Source organism: Struthio camelus, chromosome 21 (assembly GCF_040807025.1).
Source record: "Struthio camelus isolate bStrCam1 chromosome 21, bStrCam1.hap1, whole genome shotgun sequence".
NCBI classification, from domain to species: Eukaryota; Metazoa; Chordata; class Aves; order Struthioniformes; family Struthionidae; genus Struthio; species Struthio camelus.
In genome coordinates, this window is record NC_090962.1 from 6,489,665 (window position 1) to 6,509,015 (window position 19,351).

A 19,351-nucleotide genomic window follows, 5' to 3' on the forward strand; every position below is an offset into this window, starting at 1 on the left:
ATCATCCCTCAAGCTAAGCCTCAAAACGACACATACTTCTATGTTTACTTTAGAACACGAGGTTCTTCACTGTAACCAAAATCAGTGATGGAGACGCACCTAGAACACCTTATTGCAAACACTTAAAACATTTGGGCTGACGTTTGGACGCACATTTAAAGGTTCAAAAATCCCCCCCATCACCTATACCAACTTACTTGCTTACAGCAGAGGGCCCTGCTACAGGCCTGCAAAATCTACCAGAGCAGATGCAACATCGGGTAAGGCTCATATATGTAACTCAGTACACAAGAAGTGACATTTTCCTTAGCTGCTCCCTGCTCAGATCATTCATTCCAGAATTTTGCAAGGTTAACTCAATGACAAACTCACCATCCAATGTAGCACTGGCAGAGATTCTCATGAGAAGTAGCTTGCTTAATGAGCAATTCTACTTGTGTGGGTACATCAAGAGTTTCATCATGAGAGAAGTCTCGACCTTTAAGATTAAAGGAAATAAAAACAGAAAAGGAAGTTACAGGTCAAGCAACAGAACTTGCTTTTGGGTGGCAAGTTAAGGACTGATTGGACTTCTACTACCGTCCCCTTATAGTGTGTGTAAGATGCAAAATTTTCAAAGATCGAGAACTTCTAAAGCTGATTAGAGTCCAGAAATTCATACTTTTTCCCTTGTCGTGGCTTCTTCCTTTAACTTCTCCTTCAAACAGTGGATAAGAAAATATTTGCGTTCTCCAATAACAGATAATTTTCCAGTAACTGGAGTCCTGGTCCTAATAGCTTCAAGTACATTATATGAGCAGGTGGGGGAAAGTTTCTTATGAACCCTTAGGAGTGTAAGATTTCACATCTGAACACTGCAAACTACAAAGCCTGGCCAAAGGAGAAATTTGACCTCTGTCAACAAGCTAAGACATTTAAAACACGAGTCTGTTTAAATGCAGTCAGCTCCGTATTTTATAGATCAGGCTCATTTGTACCCAAATTCCAGCACAGGCACAGGAGGCTTTTAGATAAAGGTAGGAAACGCCCTCCTCCAGTTATTCAGAATATTTTTAATTAAAGGATTAATACACAATCCAAATGCTAAAAGTTAGTGGCGAACCGTCTCAAATTTTACATAAAAATATGCTCACCAGTGAGTTTATCTCGAACTCTGTTGATAATCTGAATTGCTTTCTTATTCAGAGCTTCTGGCTTCACTAGACCGTCGCCTACTAAAAGATCAAAATAAAAAAAGAATTAAGACTTCATTTGAACAACAACAACGTTTTTCCTGCTATTACATCTGCCCTTCTCAACTGCCATTCTATGAACCAACAGTCCCAAATACTAGTATGTTTTCTGTCACCTTTTTTTGGAGCGGAGGAACAGGTACTATATTTCTTATTTACGCTGACAAGGAACTGATTTCAGGTAGTTGTTTCTACATCAAGATGAAGTTTTCTATCTAAAAATAACTTCTGCATCAGTGTAAAACCAACACGATTCAAAGAAACTTACTGAAGGAATGGATGGATTCAGGCACTGTGGTCCCAGTTTTCTTGTGGGCTGTCTCACCCAGTTCCACGCTGTCCAACATTTCTATTGAAAAAACACAGAAACATAAAGGTGAAACGGAAAGGCAGGTAAAGTTACCATTCCTTTGTTAACATTAACAGAGCTGTTCATCTGCTCCTTTGAAAAGCATATTCAACCGTCACAAAGTATACCGCATATCTTTATCACTAATGGAACTGTACTATGGGAGTAAACTTTTTTTTGTGCTAACACACTGAAAGGCCCGATCCAACCTTCAGGAATGTTTTGTGTAAAAGCGTAATTGAAAGATATTTTGAAAAGACGCACAGTTAACCTACAATAGCAGTCAAGTAAGTATGTCTATTTACTGAACTCTCACTGTTCTTCAGTCCAATAGCAAACAGCTGTTAAGATTCAATGTAATGCTCTTAACATTCATTCAGATGACAACTCACCAGGTTTTGCATACTAATATTTAGTAGCTCAGTAAATAACTAGCACACACCAAATTATTCTGTGGATTACACCAGTTTGCGCGCGCTCTGGAAGGGTGTTAGTCTAACTGTAAAGCAGCATTTGCTTTTTGAGCTGAAGTACTGAACTCAACACTATTTATTTTACTCAGTTATACACACTCTTAAAACCAAGTAACAATAAGCTGCTTCTCTCTCTACTTTTGAGGAGAAAAAGAACTGAAAATACTTCTACCAGTTTTATGCACTGTTAAAAAAAACGCAAACATTCATGAAATGCATCATCTTTTATACTCACCTACTGACTGACTAGCTGAGTAGGAGTCTGTTCTCGTTCGTGAGCGCTTATTGCCTTTTGTATTTGCTGCAAGAAAATAAGAGAGTTGAAAAGTTTGAACTGGAGGCTCAGTATTTCACAGTAAATTTGTCTATCCACAAACAATACAGGCTTGATCATCTTTTTCTTTTTCCAAATTGTATTTTACCTGAAAATAGCTTTTCATCTCAAGACGACAGCTAATACTAAAGCAATCCACATGATGTGATTTGTCGCTTCAGTTCAATGTCTGTATTTAAGGGCAAAAGGGTTTTAACCACTGTGGTAACTTCACATTATGATTCCTAAAACTGGGTGTGTGCACAATCATTGCTTGCAAATCTACCGTTTAAATGGACTGACCTTCAACAGACATTCGATTTCAGGCCTTTGGATTTCTTACATGAATCTATTTTAATCTGACTGATGACTCTCCTGCTATCGTTGTTTCATCCGAATGACTTACTGTCCATCAGCCTCCAGTTCAATAAGGGATCGTATACAAAGGCTTCTAGCACAGCCATGACACTGTCCTTATGTTCGCGCAGGACTTCCATCACAGTGTGACAGGTGATTCTGTAATTGCCATCTAGGCCCGTCACCTTCAGAAGAGAAAGAAGTGAATCAATCACGCTGCTTCTTTCACTTTGCAACTCCAACCCTAACATTCAGGGAGCAGGAAAAGGCTTGTGCTTTGAACTGGAACCCGCTTCCACTGGACTCTATTCATTACGAGAACAAGATAGAGGTTCATACAATTTAAGAGGCTCCTTCCTTCTGATTTATTGATGTACTGATTTGAGTAACGTGCATGTGACATCGAATTGATCACTGTAAAGTACCACGCTATTCGTGGTGTTTGGTTGACACAAAGAGCTATTTGAAATGAGGAAACTATGGAAGACCCGAGAAAATTGGAAAAATTTTTGGTTTTTTGCATCAGTGAGAAGTTGCTTTCCACAGTAACGTACTGTAAAGATGGCAGCAGATATTTTAACTTACAGAAAATGAAGCTGAAATATTAAGACCTCTGCTTCTTGCAGGAGTCTCGGAGAGATCCAACCACAACAAGAAAGTACAGGAAAAAGGGAGAAATCAGTGCCATTTTCCCAGGGAACAATTCTCTTCGTATCAGAGAGGGGATACTTAACCTCCATAGCATTTGTCAGCATCCTTGTTAACCGAAACGGAATCTTCTCCGGGAACTTCTCTCTTGTCATTGCAACCTACACACACAACGGTGGACAATTATTAATAGCTAACTTATTATTTAAGAGTTAATAAGCACTGTGGTTTTCTTTGCTACGACCTTAAAGGTTGTAATTACAAATATGAAATATGTAATATGTCCTAGATTAACGTTCCTCAGTTTCCAGCAGTTTTTAGGAGAAGCTGGATAACTGACTTGATTACACAAGGAAAACTCAATTGTATGCTCATGCTGCTAGTGTCATGTAACACAGGCTGCTATCAGCAGCTTAGATTGCTCGAAGAAATTGTATTGGAAAAGTGATGTTAGCACTTCTTTGCTTGCCCCAGAGTAGTTAGATAATCCGCATGACACCCCTTCCCCCCCCCCACCCGAGATAAAGTACATATTAATTTCTTTTGCCTGTGGGCAAAGTGAAGCCCAAAAGAGAGCCAAAAGGCTTGCTCAGGATCACACTCCAAGGTCAGCTTGCCCTGGCTTGTAGATTAATTTCTGTTGCACCAGATGATGTGAAATATTGCAGAAATATACTTCCAAATACAAAAATTTACCTCAAAACAGTCCCCAAAGTCGATATGTAGGATCTTTCCACTCAATCTGTCCAACATCAGATTGGAAGGGTGTCTTTGATGAAGGAGTAGGAGAAAAGCCAGAGTGACAGATCATTAGAAAAACGTAAATTGAATCACAGCTCTAGTCTGAACTGATATTTATCTTCACGAACGAGAACAACCAGTGGCAGCATGCCTGTCTGAGATCTTCAATCTCCAGATGAACAGAACAGCTTCCTGACAGTGCATCTATCACATTATCTTTGTAATTACCTCTCAGGATTACCAGAGATGATCTCGCCTTGGAAGACAGACAATTAATTGGACCAGAGCCATCAGTACATGCCTTGGATTTGAACATTTCTTTTTCAGTTAGGATAAATGTTTCTACTTCTTTTACTTTTAAAACATTTTTTCAGTAGAGAAAAAGAGTGAATTATGCTACAGATAAAGTAATGCAAATTGGATTATTACCAGAACAGAAGAGAACCAATCTAGACTAGGAGAAACCAAGATGCTGTTATTCATGCTGCCTTGGTCCAATTCTGATTTAATCCAACTTTCAAAGGTTTATACTTGCGATATAAAAACCTTTAAAGTCAGGAATAAAAAGCTGCTATTACAAAAACATTTGAGAGGTCTTCAAAAGTATTTTGGAAATTATGATGTCCCCTTTTTACAGTAAACCACATAGTAAGATCAAATAGCTTACTCATTTTATCTTTTTTTTTTTTCATTATTCACCCAATCTCATTTATGATGCCTACTTCCCTCCAGAACATGTCTGCATAGCAGATTAGAAAAGGCTTCGTGTTAAGCAGTATTCAAAACCCATGTTAACTTCCATTTGTTTTCAGTTATACATCTAGAGAGGTCTTTAGGCGCTACGCTTGGGGATTTCATGCATCTGTGACAATTGCTGTCAACAAACATAGCACTAGTTGTTCCTGCCTCACAGAATAAATATCCATCAGGCAAAAATGTGTGGAAAACAGTATTATTCAGCCCATTAGGAGGAAGAACCAAGAGACACCTGACCCTCAATACTTGCTGGATTTCTTTTTGCTACTTCAGAGGATAAGAAGTGCTGCTTGATAACAGTGATTTTTTCCTCCTCCAAGAAGCGGGAGATACGTGTACAGTCCTGACAGACACTGCGAAAAACTGCAATCTCATAAGCATGAAGCACACAGAAACCTACAGACTGGCTGCAAGAGTCAGAAGCACACAGAAGCCTACAGACTGGCTGCAAGAGTCAACACTACTTCCGTTTCACAGAAAGGATGGAGAACAATTTCCCATTCTGTGAGTGGGAGAAAGGCCTGAATTCAAACTTGTGGCTCTTGACCTAATTTTGTGTATATTCCTCCCAAAACGGAAGAAACTTATTTGTACTCAAGATACGCAAATCCTACACCTCATTCCCGCACTGCCGAATATCATGGTGGCACGGTTAGGTCCTGGAAGATGCTATCATTACAACTCAGCTACATCCACGATAGAAGCTGTTAGCATAAGAACAGAGCCAGGGATTAAATTGATAGGTATACACAGTCTCTGCTAGCGTTTAAAAGAAATTCCCGCAATTCCACTTACCTATCCCCAAGGCCCAAAATGTACCCAACCATTGACATCACAGCTAGTGAGCGAGTGTAATTAGTTCTTCTGTCAAACCACACCTACAAGCAGAGACAAAATAGAAAAAAGTAAAGAGGGTGGCAAGGAGTTGGCTTGCTTAACCTATTTCTGTTTCTTAAGAACAATTCCCAAAACTTCAGAAGGGTACCTGCAACAAAGCTAGATAGACGTTTCATGCTTCAGTTTATATTTTAATTTATACAATAACCAGTTGGGTTTTGCATGAAGCCAAACTATTATATACTTAGGTCAATAATGCCATAGCCTGAGGGGGTTCAAACAACCCTAAAATTAGATGCGTTAAGCCATTAAAGGGGAGCGATTTCAGATGCACTCTTCCTTCCACTGTATTATGTTGACTGATATCAATAGCCCAGCACACCCATAGTCGCAAACATATTTCAGGCTCCTGTTTATGTCTCCCCATGCACAATAATCTTGTGCTGTGGACCGGACTCTGGCAGCCAGTGTGACTGCGCTCTAAAATGCCCCTTGGTGGATACACGTGCTTCAGGGATTAATTTGGAGTTTAAGATGTGCAATTCACCCACCTCTCCCACATTCTGCAGAGAGGGCAGTTGCATGTTATGCTGATTGCCAAACATAAGCCTTTACATGTGCTGAACTCACCTCTGAGCTTGGACTTTTCAACCACAGTAGTTTGGCAAGGTCATCACCAGCTGTGTTATTGACAGCATGTTCAAATACTTCTACCTTCTGCATCAAAGTCAGGTGGTCATAATCTGGAGCCATCTATAATTGAGAAGTGAAACTCAGCAGCTAAAAATCCTCCTATGATCCCTGGTTATAATGTGAGAAGCATGGTAGTCACAAATAATTTAAAGATCAAGTCGGTATGAAATTATTATTTGCAGACAGACTAGTATGTTCCCAACACATGCATCAAGATGACTAGTCAGCAGTGAAGAATTCATTTGAAACGTGATAGCAAATGATTCAACATGCACAGAATATTTCATAGCCATATGTAATTAAAATACTGCTGAGCTAAATATGTTTTGAAGATAGTTTCCAAATACATCCTTCTGGGTTGGCACACCCTTTGCTTATTGGCAGGCAATTCCAACTTTTCTAGTGATGTTCAGTTTCTCCAGTCTGTCCAATTTTTGGCCTTGCCGCTTAGACACAATGTTTGTAAATGCCAGCAGCACGGCACCTTGTGTGAGGTGCACCACATTCACGCCAAACTCCAAACACATTTTAGTTACCAGATGGTAGCAACCTGGGGCCACTGCTAAAACAGGAAAGGAGAGACAAATAAACTTATGGCCAATTTTACCCTTTTGTAGTATTTTAGAATTTTCATCTGATATTCTTGTATTTACAACTGGTACCAATAACAACCAGAAAACAGGTAAAGGAGGAGGAGCCTGTGCACCGCTATTCTTCAGTAAGCACTGGAGTCCTAAAAGACTGTTCCAGAAAATTTGCGAGCTTTGCCCTTTACCCTCAGCATGATGCGATGTTCAATATTGAGCAGGATCTTCTTCTTCTCTCTGTAGTCTCGGATGAGTGCGTGCAGTGTGTCACAGTGGGGGACCCAACCAATCAAGCCTGAATTTGTAGACAGTGGAATAACAGCATATCTCTGGATGCTACAAGAAAAATGGAGAATCAGAGCTCAAAGTGTTGTATGTTATGAATTATTACATTTCAAAAGGCTTAAAACTACCACCATGAAAACCTGCCTCTGATCCAAATCGTCTTTTCAGTACTTGCCCTGTTTTTCTTTTCTTCAAATAGAACAGGAACATCCATCTGCATAGACTGCCGTCAGATGCAGATACTCTAAGGACATATTGTCGAAGCTTATGCGGTGTTCACTGAAGGACCACTTTTAGAAGATGCCCGTTAGGTCACTCACACCAATTAGATCTATAATTTGCACAAGATATTTGATGTGTTCATGCTTGAAACACAGTGTACACCGACTACTCATCAAACGACTATTTAGTGGCTGTAATAAGAAGTCCTGGACAAGAAGTCACAATTTCACAAGATTTGCACTTCCCGAAAGGAGGATTATAGTCTATGGTATAACATGAGTGCAGCAGTTGCTAGGGCCTAGTAAGCCAGGAAGACTGTTAATACGTCTGCTCTCAGGCTCCTAGGCCAGTACAGAGGTTATCTGAAAGACTATGACTAGGCACTAAACGAGACCTGAACTAAAGAAAACAAACAACCTCTTCAGGATACATTTCACTCAAATTTGACTTTTATGAATGCCATTTTTTTGTTTGTTTTTAAAATGACCTTAGTGCCAAGATCCAATCCCTCACAAACCAGCTGGTTGTGCCGAGGGTTACTTGGAAACCGCACCTACGTAGGACGTCACTTTTGCACAAGCAGGTTCAGCGGTTAAATCAGTCCCACGCACCTGAGGTTTTTACGAAGAGAAGTTGGGTCATTTGCTAGCAGCGTATTAACCAATCCAAAAAGCTGCATCACTCTTTCATCTTGACGAAGGTCCTCGTGACCTTTCAGAAGGAATACAAACTCATGCCCATTGCTTCCTGCGAAAGAATTTATAGGAGGAAAGTTTACACCTGCTGAACAACTAGTGAAAAGTAAATACATGGGCACCCAAGAACCGGAAAGCACAGCAGTCAGACTAACCAGGCTACCTGAAAATGCCTTGTCGGAAAAGAAACGTCGGAGAAGTTTTACCTAATAAATATGCAGTTTGAATGAAACACAACAACTGTTTAAATACTAGAATAGCAAAGTGAAAACTGGTATCTCTTACCCATTAATGTTAATTTCCTGGGCCGCTGCTTGGAGGTGATAACCTGCAGTGAGGGTGCAATGGACTGAATGCGGATGATGGGCTGGTTGGGATCATACGTGCCTGGCACTGCCAGTTCCAGGTCTCGGCACATTAAGAGTTTTGGTGATACGTACTGTAGTTCCAAAGACGTGAGCTACCAACAACAAAAGAAATACAACCCCCCCAGCATTTCAGTTAAATCTCACTGAAACATCTGAAGAGGTTCATACTGTAGAAGGGGCCTAAAACAGTCCACAGTCAGCCATCAATACTTCAGTTGCTTGCGGGAAGTGCTGCATAAGCCGCAACTTTGCAGCTTATGCAGCTTCTGAACAAATCCTATGCAGGTATTTCCAGAATACCAAACGTAGATATCTCGAATAAGCAGAAAAATCAAACAAAAACTGGTATTGACAGCTTACACTGTAAAGACCCACAACAGAACTGCACCTCTCCCCTCACCTGAGGCAGTTGCTTTGAGATACGCCTGAACACGTGGTAATAGAGATCCCAAGCCTGGGTCAGGTCTTTCACATTTCCTGATTTCATGTACTTCCTGCACCATTCCTGAGCTTCCATTAGATCTCTGCCATAGGCCTAGGGAAGAAGTGAGAGGGGGAAAAAGAAAGAAAACAAACAAACAAGCAACAACAAAATCCGCAAGTGTTTCTATAGACTACAGTGGAACAGGTGCAGACCGCTTCATACCTACATAGAGCATCATGGTCTGTGTTAAAATTACATTATAAATATTTGATCCCACATTTTTATAGCACCTCTGAATTAAGAGTCCAGGAATTTCTGGCTCTAAGACCTGTACTGAGTTTATTAGGCAATGTTACTCACAAAGGGGCTTCACGACAGGAGGCAGCAGAAAGCATAGTATCACCCTTTAATAGGAGACTCAAGCTCAAATGAATTCATTTTGCTGCCTTGAGAAAGGTCATCTCTACTATCTGTGCTGTGGCTGCTATGACGCAAAGTGGTCTTCAGTTAAAAGGATTAACTGCAAAGCAGTTGTATGTTTTCCAGGCCCCATATGTCACCCAGCCGACATAAGACTCCAGAGCTATCCATACTATTAATGCCCACATAGTGCTGCAGTCACAAAAAAAAAAAAAAAATAGAAATCCAAAGATAAAGATCAGTAATAAAATCCGCAGCTAACATAATTAGTTCCAAGAGCCTCACTCTTTTTGTTGGATTGAAAAGGTCCTTGGAACACATCTGGGAAAGGTGGCTGTCCTGCCTGCTTTTGAGGGCAAAGAGAAGATAATGCTCGCAGCCTTTTCCTGATACCTGATTGAAGGACGTCTCTTTTAAAGTCTGAGGCCCGCGCTCCATCATTGCATGAAGTGGTTCCAGCACCTCAAACATTCCCTTCACGTTCCTTTCTCCAAAGTATAGACGAGATGCTTCTTCCAACCCTTCATGCCACATCTCGTGCCATAGGATGGCTACACGGATTAGCTCTTCACTCACCTGTTTCCACATAGGGAAAAGGATTAGCTACCAGAAGAAAAATGCTATGACTACATACACTGACGTAAAAATGCAAAATTACCTTCTTCTCCAAGGATTATGAAATATTTCTTGCTGACCGCTAGAGGGAGCCACAAAAACTTCCCCAATTGCATTACACATTTTTCTGCAAAAAGCTGACCAGACTTTTCTCACGCTATTTGTTGCCTTTGAAATAGTAAATATATTTGTGTAACTTGGTCTGAAGACATCACTTTTCATTCATTCATAAAATCTTTAGCAATTTAATTACTTTTTCCATGTTAGGCACAGTAAGATTTGTTTCCACTTCTCATTAAGCAAAAATTTCTTTGTGGAATAACGTTCCTTCATGTATTCCTTCTCTAATTTTATTCAGAGGACACACAAGAACGAGTGACTGTTACGGTCCTTTTTATATAACGGATTTTCTTGAAATTATATACTCTAGTACTATAATATCTCCCCAATACAAGAATACAAAATAATTAATCGTACTTGAACAAAATTAACACTGAACAGTCATTTCTAGTTTAGTGAGGGAGGGGTGTTTATGAAAACCACAAACTTAATATACTGGTGATATATCCATTCTTGAAACGCAATATACCTTATGGTAGATAAAGCACTCACCATCATTGCCTGCTGCACCAGAGTGTTACTGTGCTCACACATGTTTTTCAAGATCTTATTTGCAGCATTGTGACGTGCAGTCGTCGTGGATTTAGAGGCCACAGTCAAAGGATAAATCAAAGCCTATAGTGACATCAACCAATAACATTTTAAAACCACGCAGGAGAGCTACATAAACTGAAAGACTAGCAAAACAATAAATGGTAGTCTTAGGGCAGGTCAAGAGAAAGAAGGCCTGCTTCTTGAAAGAGCTGATAGGAATTCGCTATTCAAACTGCTACAATCTGAAAAGCTCACTAGATTTTGATTTGCCGAGTGGATGTAACGACTTTAAAAGCTCGTGTCAAACGGGAAGAACAGGAAATTCTCTCTAGCCTATTGTGATTTTCCCCACCGTGGGAAGAAATTCAGATAAAATATCTGTGGAGAGTCGCTGCCTCTTAATAGTCACTGAATGAAGTTAGATTTAAAAAGGTGATTTTCACTATCCAGCTTCCTAGTAGAAAACTGCATGGCTCATCTGTCCCTCCTGTCCACCTTTCCTGTGAACAGGGCTGAGATGAAGGAAGGAGAAGCAAAAACGGTCCCCATCTCCCCCTGCTGTGACTTTCACTGTAGACAAGTATGGCAGGCGAAACAGAGCATAAAGGAAACACCTTAATTGTTTACGAGTTGACGGAAAATCCTCCTCCAAGCCAAAGCTTACCTGGGGATGGTACCGTCCAATATCTGTGAGGAGCTGGTGAATGAGACGTCCTACTAAAGGTCGAGGGGTGTCAATTCTTGCAATGAGCTGAGGGATAACCTAATAGGAAGGATACAAAAAATAAATACTGCAGTCATCTCATGCTTGCAACTCACAAGCTGTTCTGCCCTCTGCCAGAGGCCTCACGGTCTCTGAAGGACATAGGGAGACCCGTAACTCATTTTTGAACTAGTCAGAGGATAACACAGCAAAGTTCTAAACTGTGTCAGAAACACAGACCAGGTGGGCAGGAGGACAAATATAACGTGCAAAACTACTACAGGATGCTCCGTATATTCATGCTCAAGTAAGTAATCAAGGCATTTTTACAAAACTCATTCTGCTAAGTAATCTCCAAATAGACTCAGTCTGAATTACATTAGAGCAGCTCAGAGATGTTTTATACTTGCTTGCCACTGAATATATGTCACCTCTAATTTTAAAATCTTTACTCTTTCTCATTTATGTGCAGTAGTTGCATATAAATACAGAAACGCATGCAAGAATACTACTCCTGTCTCTGTTCAAGATGCTTGTTAAATAAGTTATAAGTTGTACTCCTAACATACTGCTCTCATCACTCACCTACAGAGGATTATTTGGCAAAGGACCATTACAGACATTACAGTCACAGATTCCCAAGCTCCCTATAGAACTGGGAGCTGTCCTAGCCTTTTGCGTTCCTTACCTGCAGCCAAGTATCTATCTGGATTGCCTTGACTCCTTCAACCAAAGCCTCGTTCACATCAGGCCAGTGACCATAGTCAAACCACAAAGTAAGGACCCTGAAAAAACAAAAACACACATTCATCAGGAATGAAATAAAACATTCCAGTCAAATATCTTCAGATCCATTTACAACAGACTCTTCTTCCAAGAACCAAGAAACAGGATAAGCATGTAGGAACATAAACTACCTTGGACTGAATATTTAGGAGTCACTCAGTTTAGCCATGAAACAGGAAAAAAAAAAAAAAAAAAAAGCAGAAGGGGGTTATACCGAATTTTAAAGCATGCACTTAAAGCACACTCCCCTATCAGCTGGATTTTATTTACTGTGTGCTGTAATATATACCTTAGAGTGTCTTGTAGGTTGTTTCCTCGAGACAGGGATATGGATCGGAAGAAACCCTGGACAGCAGGGACTGTGTACATCAAGAGGGTCTTGGATAAATCCTTTCGGAATGAAAATTGCTGCGTTAGCTCTACACAACACTATCCATCCACGTGAATACTAAACTAGGCAAGGGGGAGGAGGGAGAACTATGCAGAAACATAGACCTAATTCACAGTACTACTGACTTCTGCTCGTGCTCCTTACAAGACTTGATATTTTGTTTTACGACACATATATCGCTCAGCCTGGCGGGGAATATAGTCAGAAGTCTTACTAAAATTGGCCAGAAATAGGGACAGCAAGGAAGACTAAAAACTACAATCCTCCCACAGCTGGTAAGTAAAAGACAGATTCCTGAGAGAGTCTTCTATCATGCAGTGCATATCACCCATGATAACTGTCTGTGACTTTGCTCTTAGTTCTCAGCTAACCTATGGTCATCTTCATTAATTTAGTCCTCTTAAGACTGAGTTAACCTGAACTTTCTAACCTTTGCTGTAAGCTGTGGGCATATATATAGACGGACAGCTTCCAAAAACCAAACACACACAGTAGCTTTTTCCCCACCGTACCTTTTCCTGTGTCTGAGCAATAAGTACCAATCTCTCAGCCTAATCAGGGAAGAATTGTACCTCAATGACTTTCTTCTGCACTGGAGATGGGATGGGGCTGTTCTCTGTGCTTTCTGCCTCACTCTCACTGTTGCTGCCCTCTGTGTTGGCGCTGGTGATGCTGGCTCCGCTGGCATGACGTAGCTTTTTCTTCTCATCTCTGGCCTGGTTCTGATGTTTGTAGTGAAGCACAGCTTCAAAGTTCATCACTGCCCACGCGTGCCAGGCCTGCCAAAAGAAGAGAACTTCAACAAAAATCAGAGGAAAGATGAATCCTTTCTGCAGCCTCTACTTTCTCTTGACTAGAGATGTAGCCCCAAGCTTTCCAAGTCCATGGACAACGGTAGTAAGTAACGCCCTGCAAACAACACAGTGCTTTGCTTTCTCTACCAATTGTAGTTTTAATTTCCTTATTACTTTGAATAACATCAGAGCAAGTACTTGGCCAACAGCTCCATGTTGGATATTGTGGCATCAAAGGAGCTCTGTAGCAAAATTTATGTCACATTCCATTCCCATAGTCCTTATTTTTTCAAAGTTTATAAAGAAGAAGAATATTTTAGAACTAGGGGAGGCTTTAGGGGACAAGATGAGGGCGAAGGTTACCCCAGAGAAGATCTAGCATCAAATATTATTTTAGAACCCTTAAGTCAAAGGCTCTTTGGACAGTTTGTCCTCCTACTTCAGTGTATGAAGCAAGACTAGGTTAAAATATTTTCATTTAGATTACCCTTCCTCCTTCACTGTTAACTGACAGGAGAGAAAGTTCCAACAGTAAGACTAGCAACTAGTCTATCCAGTCAGATGAAATTCTAAACAACAGTCTCATGGTTGCTAGGGGCTGCCTTCTCGGTTTCTAACCCTACTCACAGTAACAAGGCAGAGAGTTATAGGGCATCTTTCTATCAACAACTTCCTTTCTTGTATTATGAGGTGTGGTCAGATTACTGATCTCCCTGCAACTGTGCCTTGATTCTTGTCCTTACTGACCTTGTACCAGTTGCGATCGTGTTCTGTTGCTGCACTGTAGTACTGCAAAACTTTGGGGATAGTGCTCTCATTGATGCCTTGGAGATTCAGCTGCCACTCACCCAGTTTCAGGAAACACCTGGTTAAGCAAAAGGATTATTGACTCTCAGACAGAACGTAGGATGAAAAGGAGGACTTCTGGATTAAGAGGTAGACTTCTTATCCAAAGCCTGAAAGACACTTTCGGTAAGCCTCTTCTGCAGACAGGCAGCTTACGTGGTAGCTTCAATAGGTAGGCTCCAAACACCCACATTGCATTTTTAAGCGCGAAGCAAACTAGCTAGCTAATGTTTTCATTCTTAGAGGGTGAGATAGGGATCAAACTTTGCTCCTCATTTATAGCCGTTATAAAACAAATTTAAGTAGTTGACAGGAATATAAAAAGACTTGACTGATAAAATGCACACAGCGTATGTGCTGGCTAGCTACACTTATCACCACATGAACTAGCCTGGAGAGAATACACTGTGACAACCAGCCAGTGGAAACACAGCAGAACTGCTCTCGGGCCACGCCAGAATCCCATTAAGTCATCCACTCCCTGAAGAAAGAAAAAGTATTTTCACTGCAGCAGGGTGGGGCTGCGAAGGGATGTGCAAAGCTTAATACTTCGCTCCTTCAGCAGGCTTTAAATACCACAGTTGCACATCTGTCCTTTCTATATTTTGCAGTTTCCAATAAGCCTTGTGCAAAAAAAATTTTGTGCATAACTCATCACTAACCTGCCTTCCAAGATAGTCACTATGAAAAAAAGCAAAACGATAGCTGTTATCAGGTTCCCAGTCTCATAAAAGAGAACGAGATGCATGGCTCTCTTTAAAAGTTCCCTTCAGCAATAAACACTATGCAATTTCTTATTTAAATGGGAAACGACAGAATCAATAAGGCACTCCTAGATATGTGGAGGAAAATGGAGATTATTAGATGTATTTTTAATGCAACAATATTTTAAGAGACTATCACATGCTGGGTACCCATTGCCCAAGGCACGGCTGTTATGCTGAGGGCACCGGCTGCCAAGTACAGACGTGCCAGGCAAACAGAAATGCTCCTTGCCTACTGAGAGGATCCCCTGAAAACCAAAGAAATAGTCATGCTGGGAGCTCTGCCTTCTGCCAATGAGCCACAGAGCAGGAAAAATACAACTAGTTGCCAGTGACAAATACGAGCTTGTTTACAATGATTTGCCACAATAACATTTACTGAAATCATAAATAGATAAGGATGTAATACTAAACTGGTCTCTACCAACTAAACAAGAAATATTCTGCTCCTCTCAAAATGGAGGTTTTGTCTGACATGCCTCATCTGCACAGACCCTGAAACCTCAGGAAAGACATCAGTGTCTCCATAAAGGTAAAGGGTCTCCAAGGACCAAGCGCTGACCGTGCCATGAGCTTGTGGAGTTCCTGCTTGTGCTGCTGGTCCTCAGTCGCAATAGCGTGCTGTGCCTGCTGCTGCATTGTCTGCACAAAGTGCTGCATGTGCTGGAACGCATCGATCTGTAATTGGATGACGACAAGGATCAGAACCATAGGGGTTAAAAGCAACCTCACAGGAGAGGAAGACAATGTGGAAATAAATTTTCACAGAAAGTAAAAGCTATAGTTTTCTTTTCTTTCGAAGCTTTTGAAACATTTACATCCCTCTAGAATCAGTTTATAGTCCTGGTCTGTAGCACCGAAAAGAGGTTAGAGATTCTTAACATCTTATAAATCTGCACACTGAATTGCTACGCTCAGGAATTAATAACTGCATCCTTCTGATGCTAGGTTCAGCTTCACGTCATTCACGCAGTCAAAAACATGACCAACCATAACACAAGCTAACATTGTGCTCTGATACACAAGAGCCCAGCTCTGGCAAAACAACAGGGTAAATTATATGAGGAGAAACCTTCAACAACTGTGTGAGCAGTAATGGCACGTTCTCTAAGTGAGACTCTCGTAATCAAATAGAGATGTCTCATTTGACTTGTAACCGAGCATATACATTGAAGGCAGTCCAGCAATCCCAACAATTTAACAAACGTTCATAGTTTACAAACTGTACCTGACCAAGTCAGTACCATAACAAACAGGATCACAGACCCCTAGAAGCTTGTCTGTAATAAGCTACGGCTTGAGAAAACCAGTATTTTCTCAAAACGTTTAAGTGAAAATTCACAGCGCCCTGAGCTTCCCTCCCAGCTCCTGAGCTTTGTCTAGGTTTACAACGCACACCACAGGGTGTAAACTCGGAGGTGTTTCAACAAATGAAAATCTAGATTTCTCCTGAAATTGTTTAAGAAGTACAACTGTACATTGCTCCTTTGCCAGCAGATTACACAGGCAGCAGCGCTAAAGCAATTTACCCTACCAAATTCTGGGAGAAGACTCTTTGAAATTCACTGAAAAGAATTAAGGGGTAAGAAAAGCTCCAGTTAAAGATTTAGCAAAAGTGTGTATGCTTCACTGGAAACAATTAGAGTAAAGCTCTTGCAAACTGCAAGGTCGTCTCAGGTCAGAAACTGCACAATGTGCTACTAGGAGTCCAATTTACTTCTGCTCCGTATAGAGGAACGAGCCTCTTCAGAGAGAGAGACAAGAATCACTTGAAGTGGAATGACTCATCTGTCCAGTTCAAAGGTCAGCATGGAGTCAGCCATCAGGAAAAAGGTTTTTAGCCCAGCCCAGGGCAAAAGAAAGGAAACAATCACTCTAACATTAACGAGGGCATTCCACACCTAGTAACCTAGATCAATCAAGTGAACACGCTCAGTTATATAAAACTCTCATCTACATACATCACTAGAAATAGGTGAATATTCCTTAGGGAACTCAAAAGAGGACATAAGGATACCTCCTACCACGTAGTAGTTCTGGTACCAACACAGGAGAGTTCCCTACAGAAACATCCCATGTTTGCTATGAACATGTAAGTCTCACTCCAGACTGCAGACTCCATTGTACCCTAACATAGCTTTTTCTACCACAGAGTTGCAGCTTTAACTTGAATTTCAAAAACAAGCATTTAGTTTCTAAGCGCTTACAAAGGCCTGAATCATGGAGTCAGCCCTCCCAGCAGAAAAGCGCTCAGAGACAGTGGTAAGACTTGTGTGCAGGTCTAAGATTATTGCTACTTTGAGTAAAGTACTTCTCCTTCAGCACTGTAAGCACACACACAGCTGTAATACATTAGAAAGAAGGAGAAAAAGCCTCTGTCCAAAGAGCTTATGTAGCCCAGTAAAACAGTAAATCGTTCAAGGAGCAAGAGGAGGTGATACTAATCACATCTGTCTCCTTCTCATCTTTGCTCCTTTGCTAATCATATTTATTTCCTGCCTTCTTGCAACAGTTTATTTTAGATACATTCTCTTTCTCTCTTCCTTCTCTTACTCTTCAAGCCTTCTTTCATTCTGCTTTCTACAACCGCTCCGTTTCCTGAACCTTATCAGCTTCTTTATCACAGTTTGAAGACAGGAAAGTCTCCTTTCACTCAGGGAGGCAAGCACAGGAAATCCATACACTCCTTGGGTCACTTACTGAAGAAAGTAAGGGATCATCACACTCTGTTTTACAAAGCCAACAGAATAGGGCCTCATCAGCAGCTCCTTCTGTTTTTCAAATTCAAATAAAGAATAGTTAGGTCATGGCAATGATCCCATAGCAATGGCTCTGCTCCAGTGCTGGCAATCCCAAAGGCAGGAAAAATAAAAAAGATGTGGCAGAATATGAGAATAAATGGAGGCTTTAATATATATTAAAAAAAAGATAAGTTATCCAGTCTGGAGATTATTGGATTTGAGTATGTAAATTCTCCCTGTGTTGCAATGTCAAAAACATTCACCCTAGGCTCTTTGGAGCCAAATTGTTCCCCTGACAAAACCCTATGTACTTTTCAGCTGTCTTTCAGCTAGAAGTTTTCAGTCATATTCTTAATAAAAGCCAGTTCTGCTCAGCAGCTAAGTACAAACTGTTCAGGATATTTTTCTAAAATTGAGGAGAAAAGAGAATTTCCTTCCCTCTTTCAATGTATAATCCTGACCATAGGGACAGCGGGGAGACCTGGTAATCATCAGCACACTGGAGGAAAGATCAAGTAACAAGTCTACACAGTAAAACCTTGGTGAGGAAAATAGAGCTACTACTGACCATTAATTTGGCTGCATCCCTTGGGTACCTAATGCTGTTTTAGCACAGATAAACTTCCCATGCAGGGAATAAAATTGGGGTTACTGCAGAGTTTTAAAATAAAACTTCAAAAGCTTCTCTTCTCAGTAACAATAAGGAAAGGGACTGGTTACTCCTTTTTTAGGTGAATAAAAATAAAACCTTCAGCCTTGACTTTGTTCTGTGGGGACTATGGAGAGTTAACATATGACACTGCATAAAACCAAAGCAATGAAAACATAGGAGGCCATCCGTTCTTTTGTACCTTACGAGCGCTTTTCCACATGTGTTTCATGTACGCATAGGTCACTTGGGGATGTACTGTTGGCAGTGGGTGATCCAGTTGTCGAGATGGATCTACTCCCAAGAGCAGGACAAGCGTCTTATGGGCCAAAGCCTGGAGAAAGTGGCCAAGAGAAAAAGCCGGTTAGAACAAGTTCATTCTTACCTCTGTTTCAGATTCATCCCTGATCTGCCTGCCACTTAAACACACCTCTGACCCTCTGCAGAAAACACAGACATAGACAGGCCATATCTGGGGGCAGTAAAATAAGGCACGGTTGCCAAAGAGGCATAGATATTACAAGTGGCACACAGCAGGGCCTGCATATGGCTAGGAGCTGTTCTATGTCAAGAGAAGCATCTGTAAGAGTCCCAGTCTCCTGAAGAGTTTTGAGCCAGAAACCACTGTTTCACCGTCACCAAGACGAGATATGGTCAGTGACATGATTAGCAACACTTGCCTCCAAGAAACAGCTGCATAATGCCTGATTTGGGAAAGAAAAATGAGCTTGATAAACTCATTTCAATTCATAAGGGAGCAAGGATGTAAGAAGTCAACTACTTCTGCCACGATCTATTCTGAAAATCAGGAGAGCTCTCAAACAGCAGCCTCATCACCACCTTCTGGACATGTATGGTCTGCCATGTGGTATTCTTACGTCTCCTTGTTCTGAGTATTATATTCTCACTTCCAATAAATTCATTGCCAATAAAGAGTGGGAAGTCTGATTCAAGTATTTTTTCGTAATAAACGTTGTGGTGAATGTTCAAATAGGATTGTAAGGTTTC

At 40.9% G+C, this 19,351-nt stretch overlaps 1 protein-coding gene across 7 annotated transcripts in view; it reads right to left on the bottom strand.

The window, feature by feature from the left end:
* The window catches only part of MTOR (mechanistic target of rapamycin kinase), a 70,242-nt gene that overhangs the window by 1,205 nt on the left and 49,686 nt on the right, over positions 1 to 19,351 (bottom strand). For all 7 annotated transcript variants that reach the window (XM_068915763.1, XM_068915760.1, XM_068915765.1 and 4 more), the window contains 22 exons: positions 18,546 to 18,677; positions 15,516 to 15,631; positions 14,091 to 14,208; positions 13,122 to 13,328; positions 12,448 to 12,548; positions 12,061 to 12,157; positions 11,334 to 11,432; positions 10,628 to 10,750; positions 9,794 to 9,976; positions 8,957 to 9,091; positions 8,474 to 8,648; positions 8,105 to 8,240; positions 7,175 to 7,322; positions 6,337 to 6,459; positions 5,665 to 5,747; positions 4,069 to 4,141; positions 3,459 to 3,533; positions 2,774 to 2,909; positions 2,290 to 2,355; positions 1,501 to 1,581; positions 1,134 to 1,214; positions 373 to 478 (listed from right to left, as the gene is read on the bottom strand). In XM_068915763.1, coding sequence (XP_068771864.1) covers positions 373 to 478; positions 1,134 to 1,214; positions 1,501 to 1,581; positions 2,290 to 2,355; positions 2,774 to 2,909; positions 3,459 to 3,533; positions 4,069 to 4,141; positions 5,665 to 5,747; positions 6,337 to 6,459; positions 7,175 to 7,322; positions 8,105 to 8,240; positions 8,474 to 8,648; positions 8,957 to 9,091; positions 9,794 to 9,976; positions 10,628 to 10,750; positions 11,334 to 11,432; positions 12,061 to 12,157; positions 12,448 to 12,548; positions 13,122 to 13,328; positions 14,091 to 14,208; positions 15,516 to 15,631; positions 18,546 to 18,677 — 2,594 coding nt within the window. The remainder of the gene's footprint in view (positions 1 to 372; positions 479 to 1,133; positions 1,215 to 1,500; positions 1,582 to 2,289; positions 2,356 to 2,773; positions 2,910 to 3,458; positions 3,534 to 4,068; positions 4,142 to 5,664; positions 5,748 to 6,336; positions 6,460 to 7,174; positions 7,323 to 8,104; positions 8,241 to 8,473; positions 8,649 to 8,956; positions 9,092 to 9,793; positions 9,977 to 10,627; positions 10,751 to 11,333; positions 11,433 to 12,060; positions 12,158 to 12,447; positions 12,549 to 13,121; positions 13,329 to 14,090; positions 14,209 to 15,515; positions 15,632 to 18,545; positions 18,678 to 19,351) is intronic.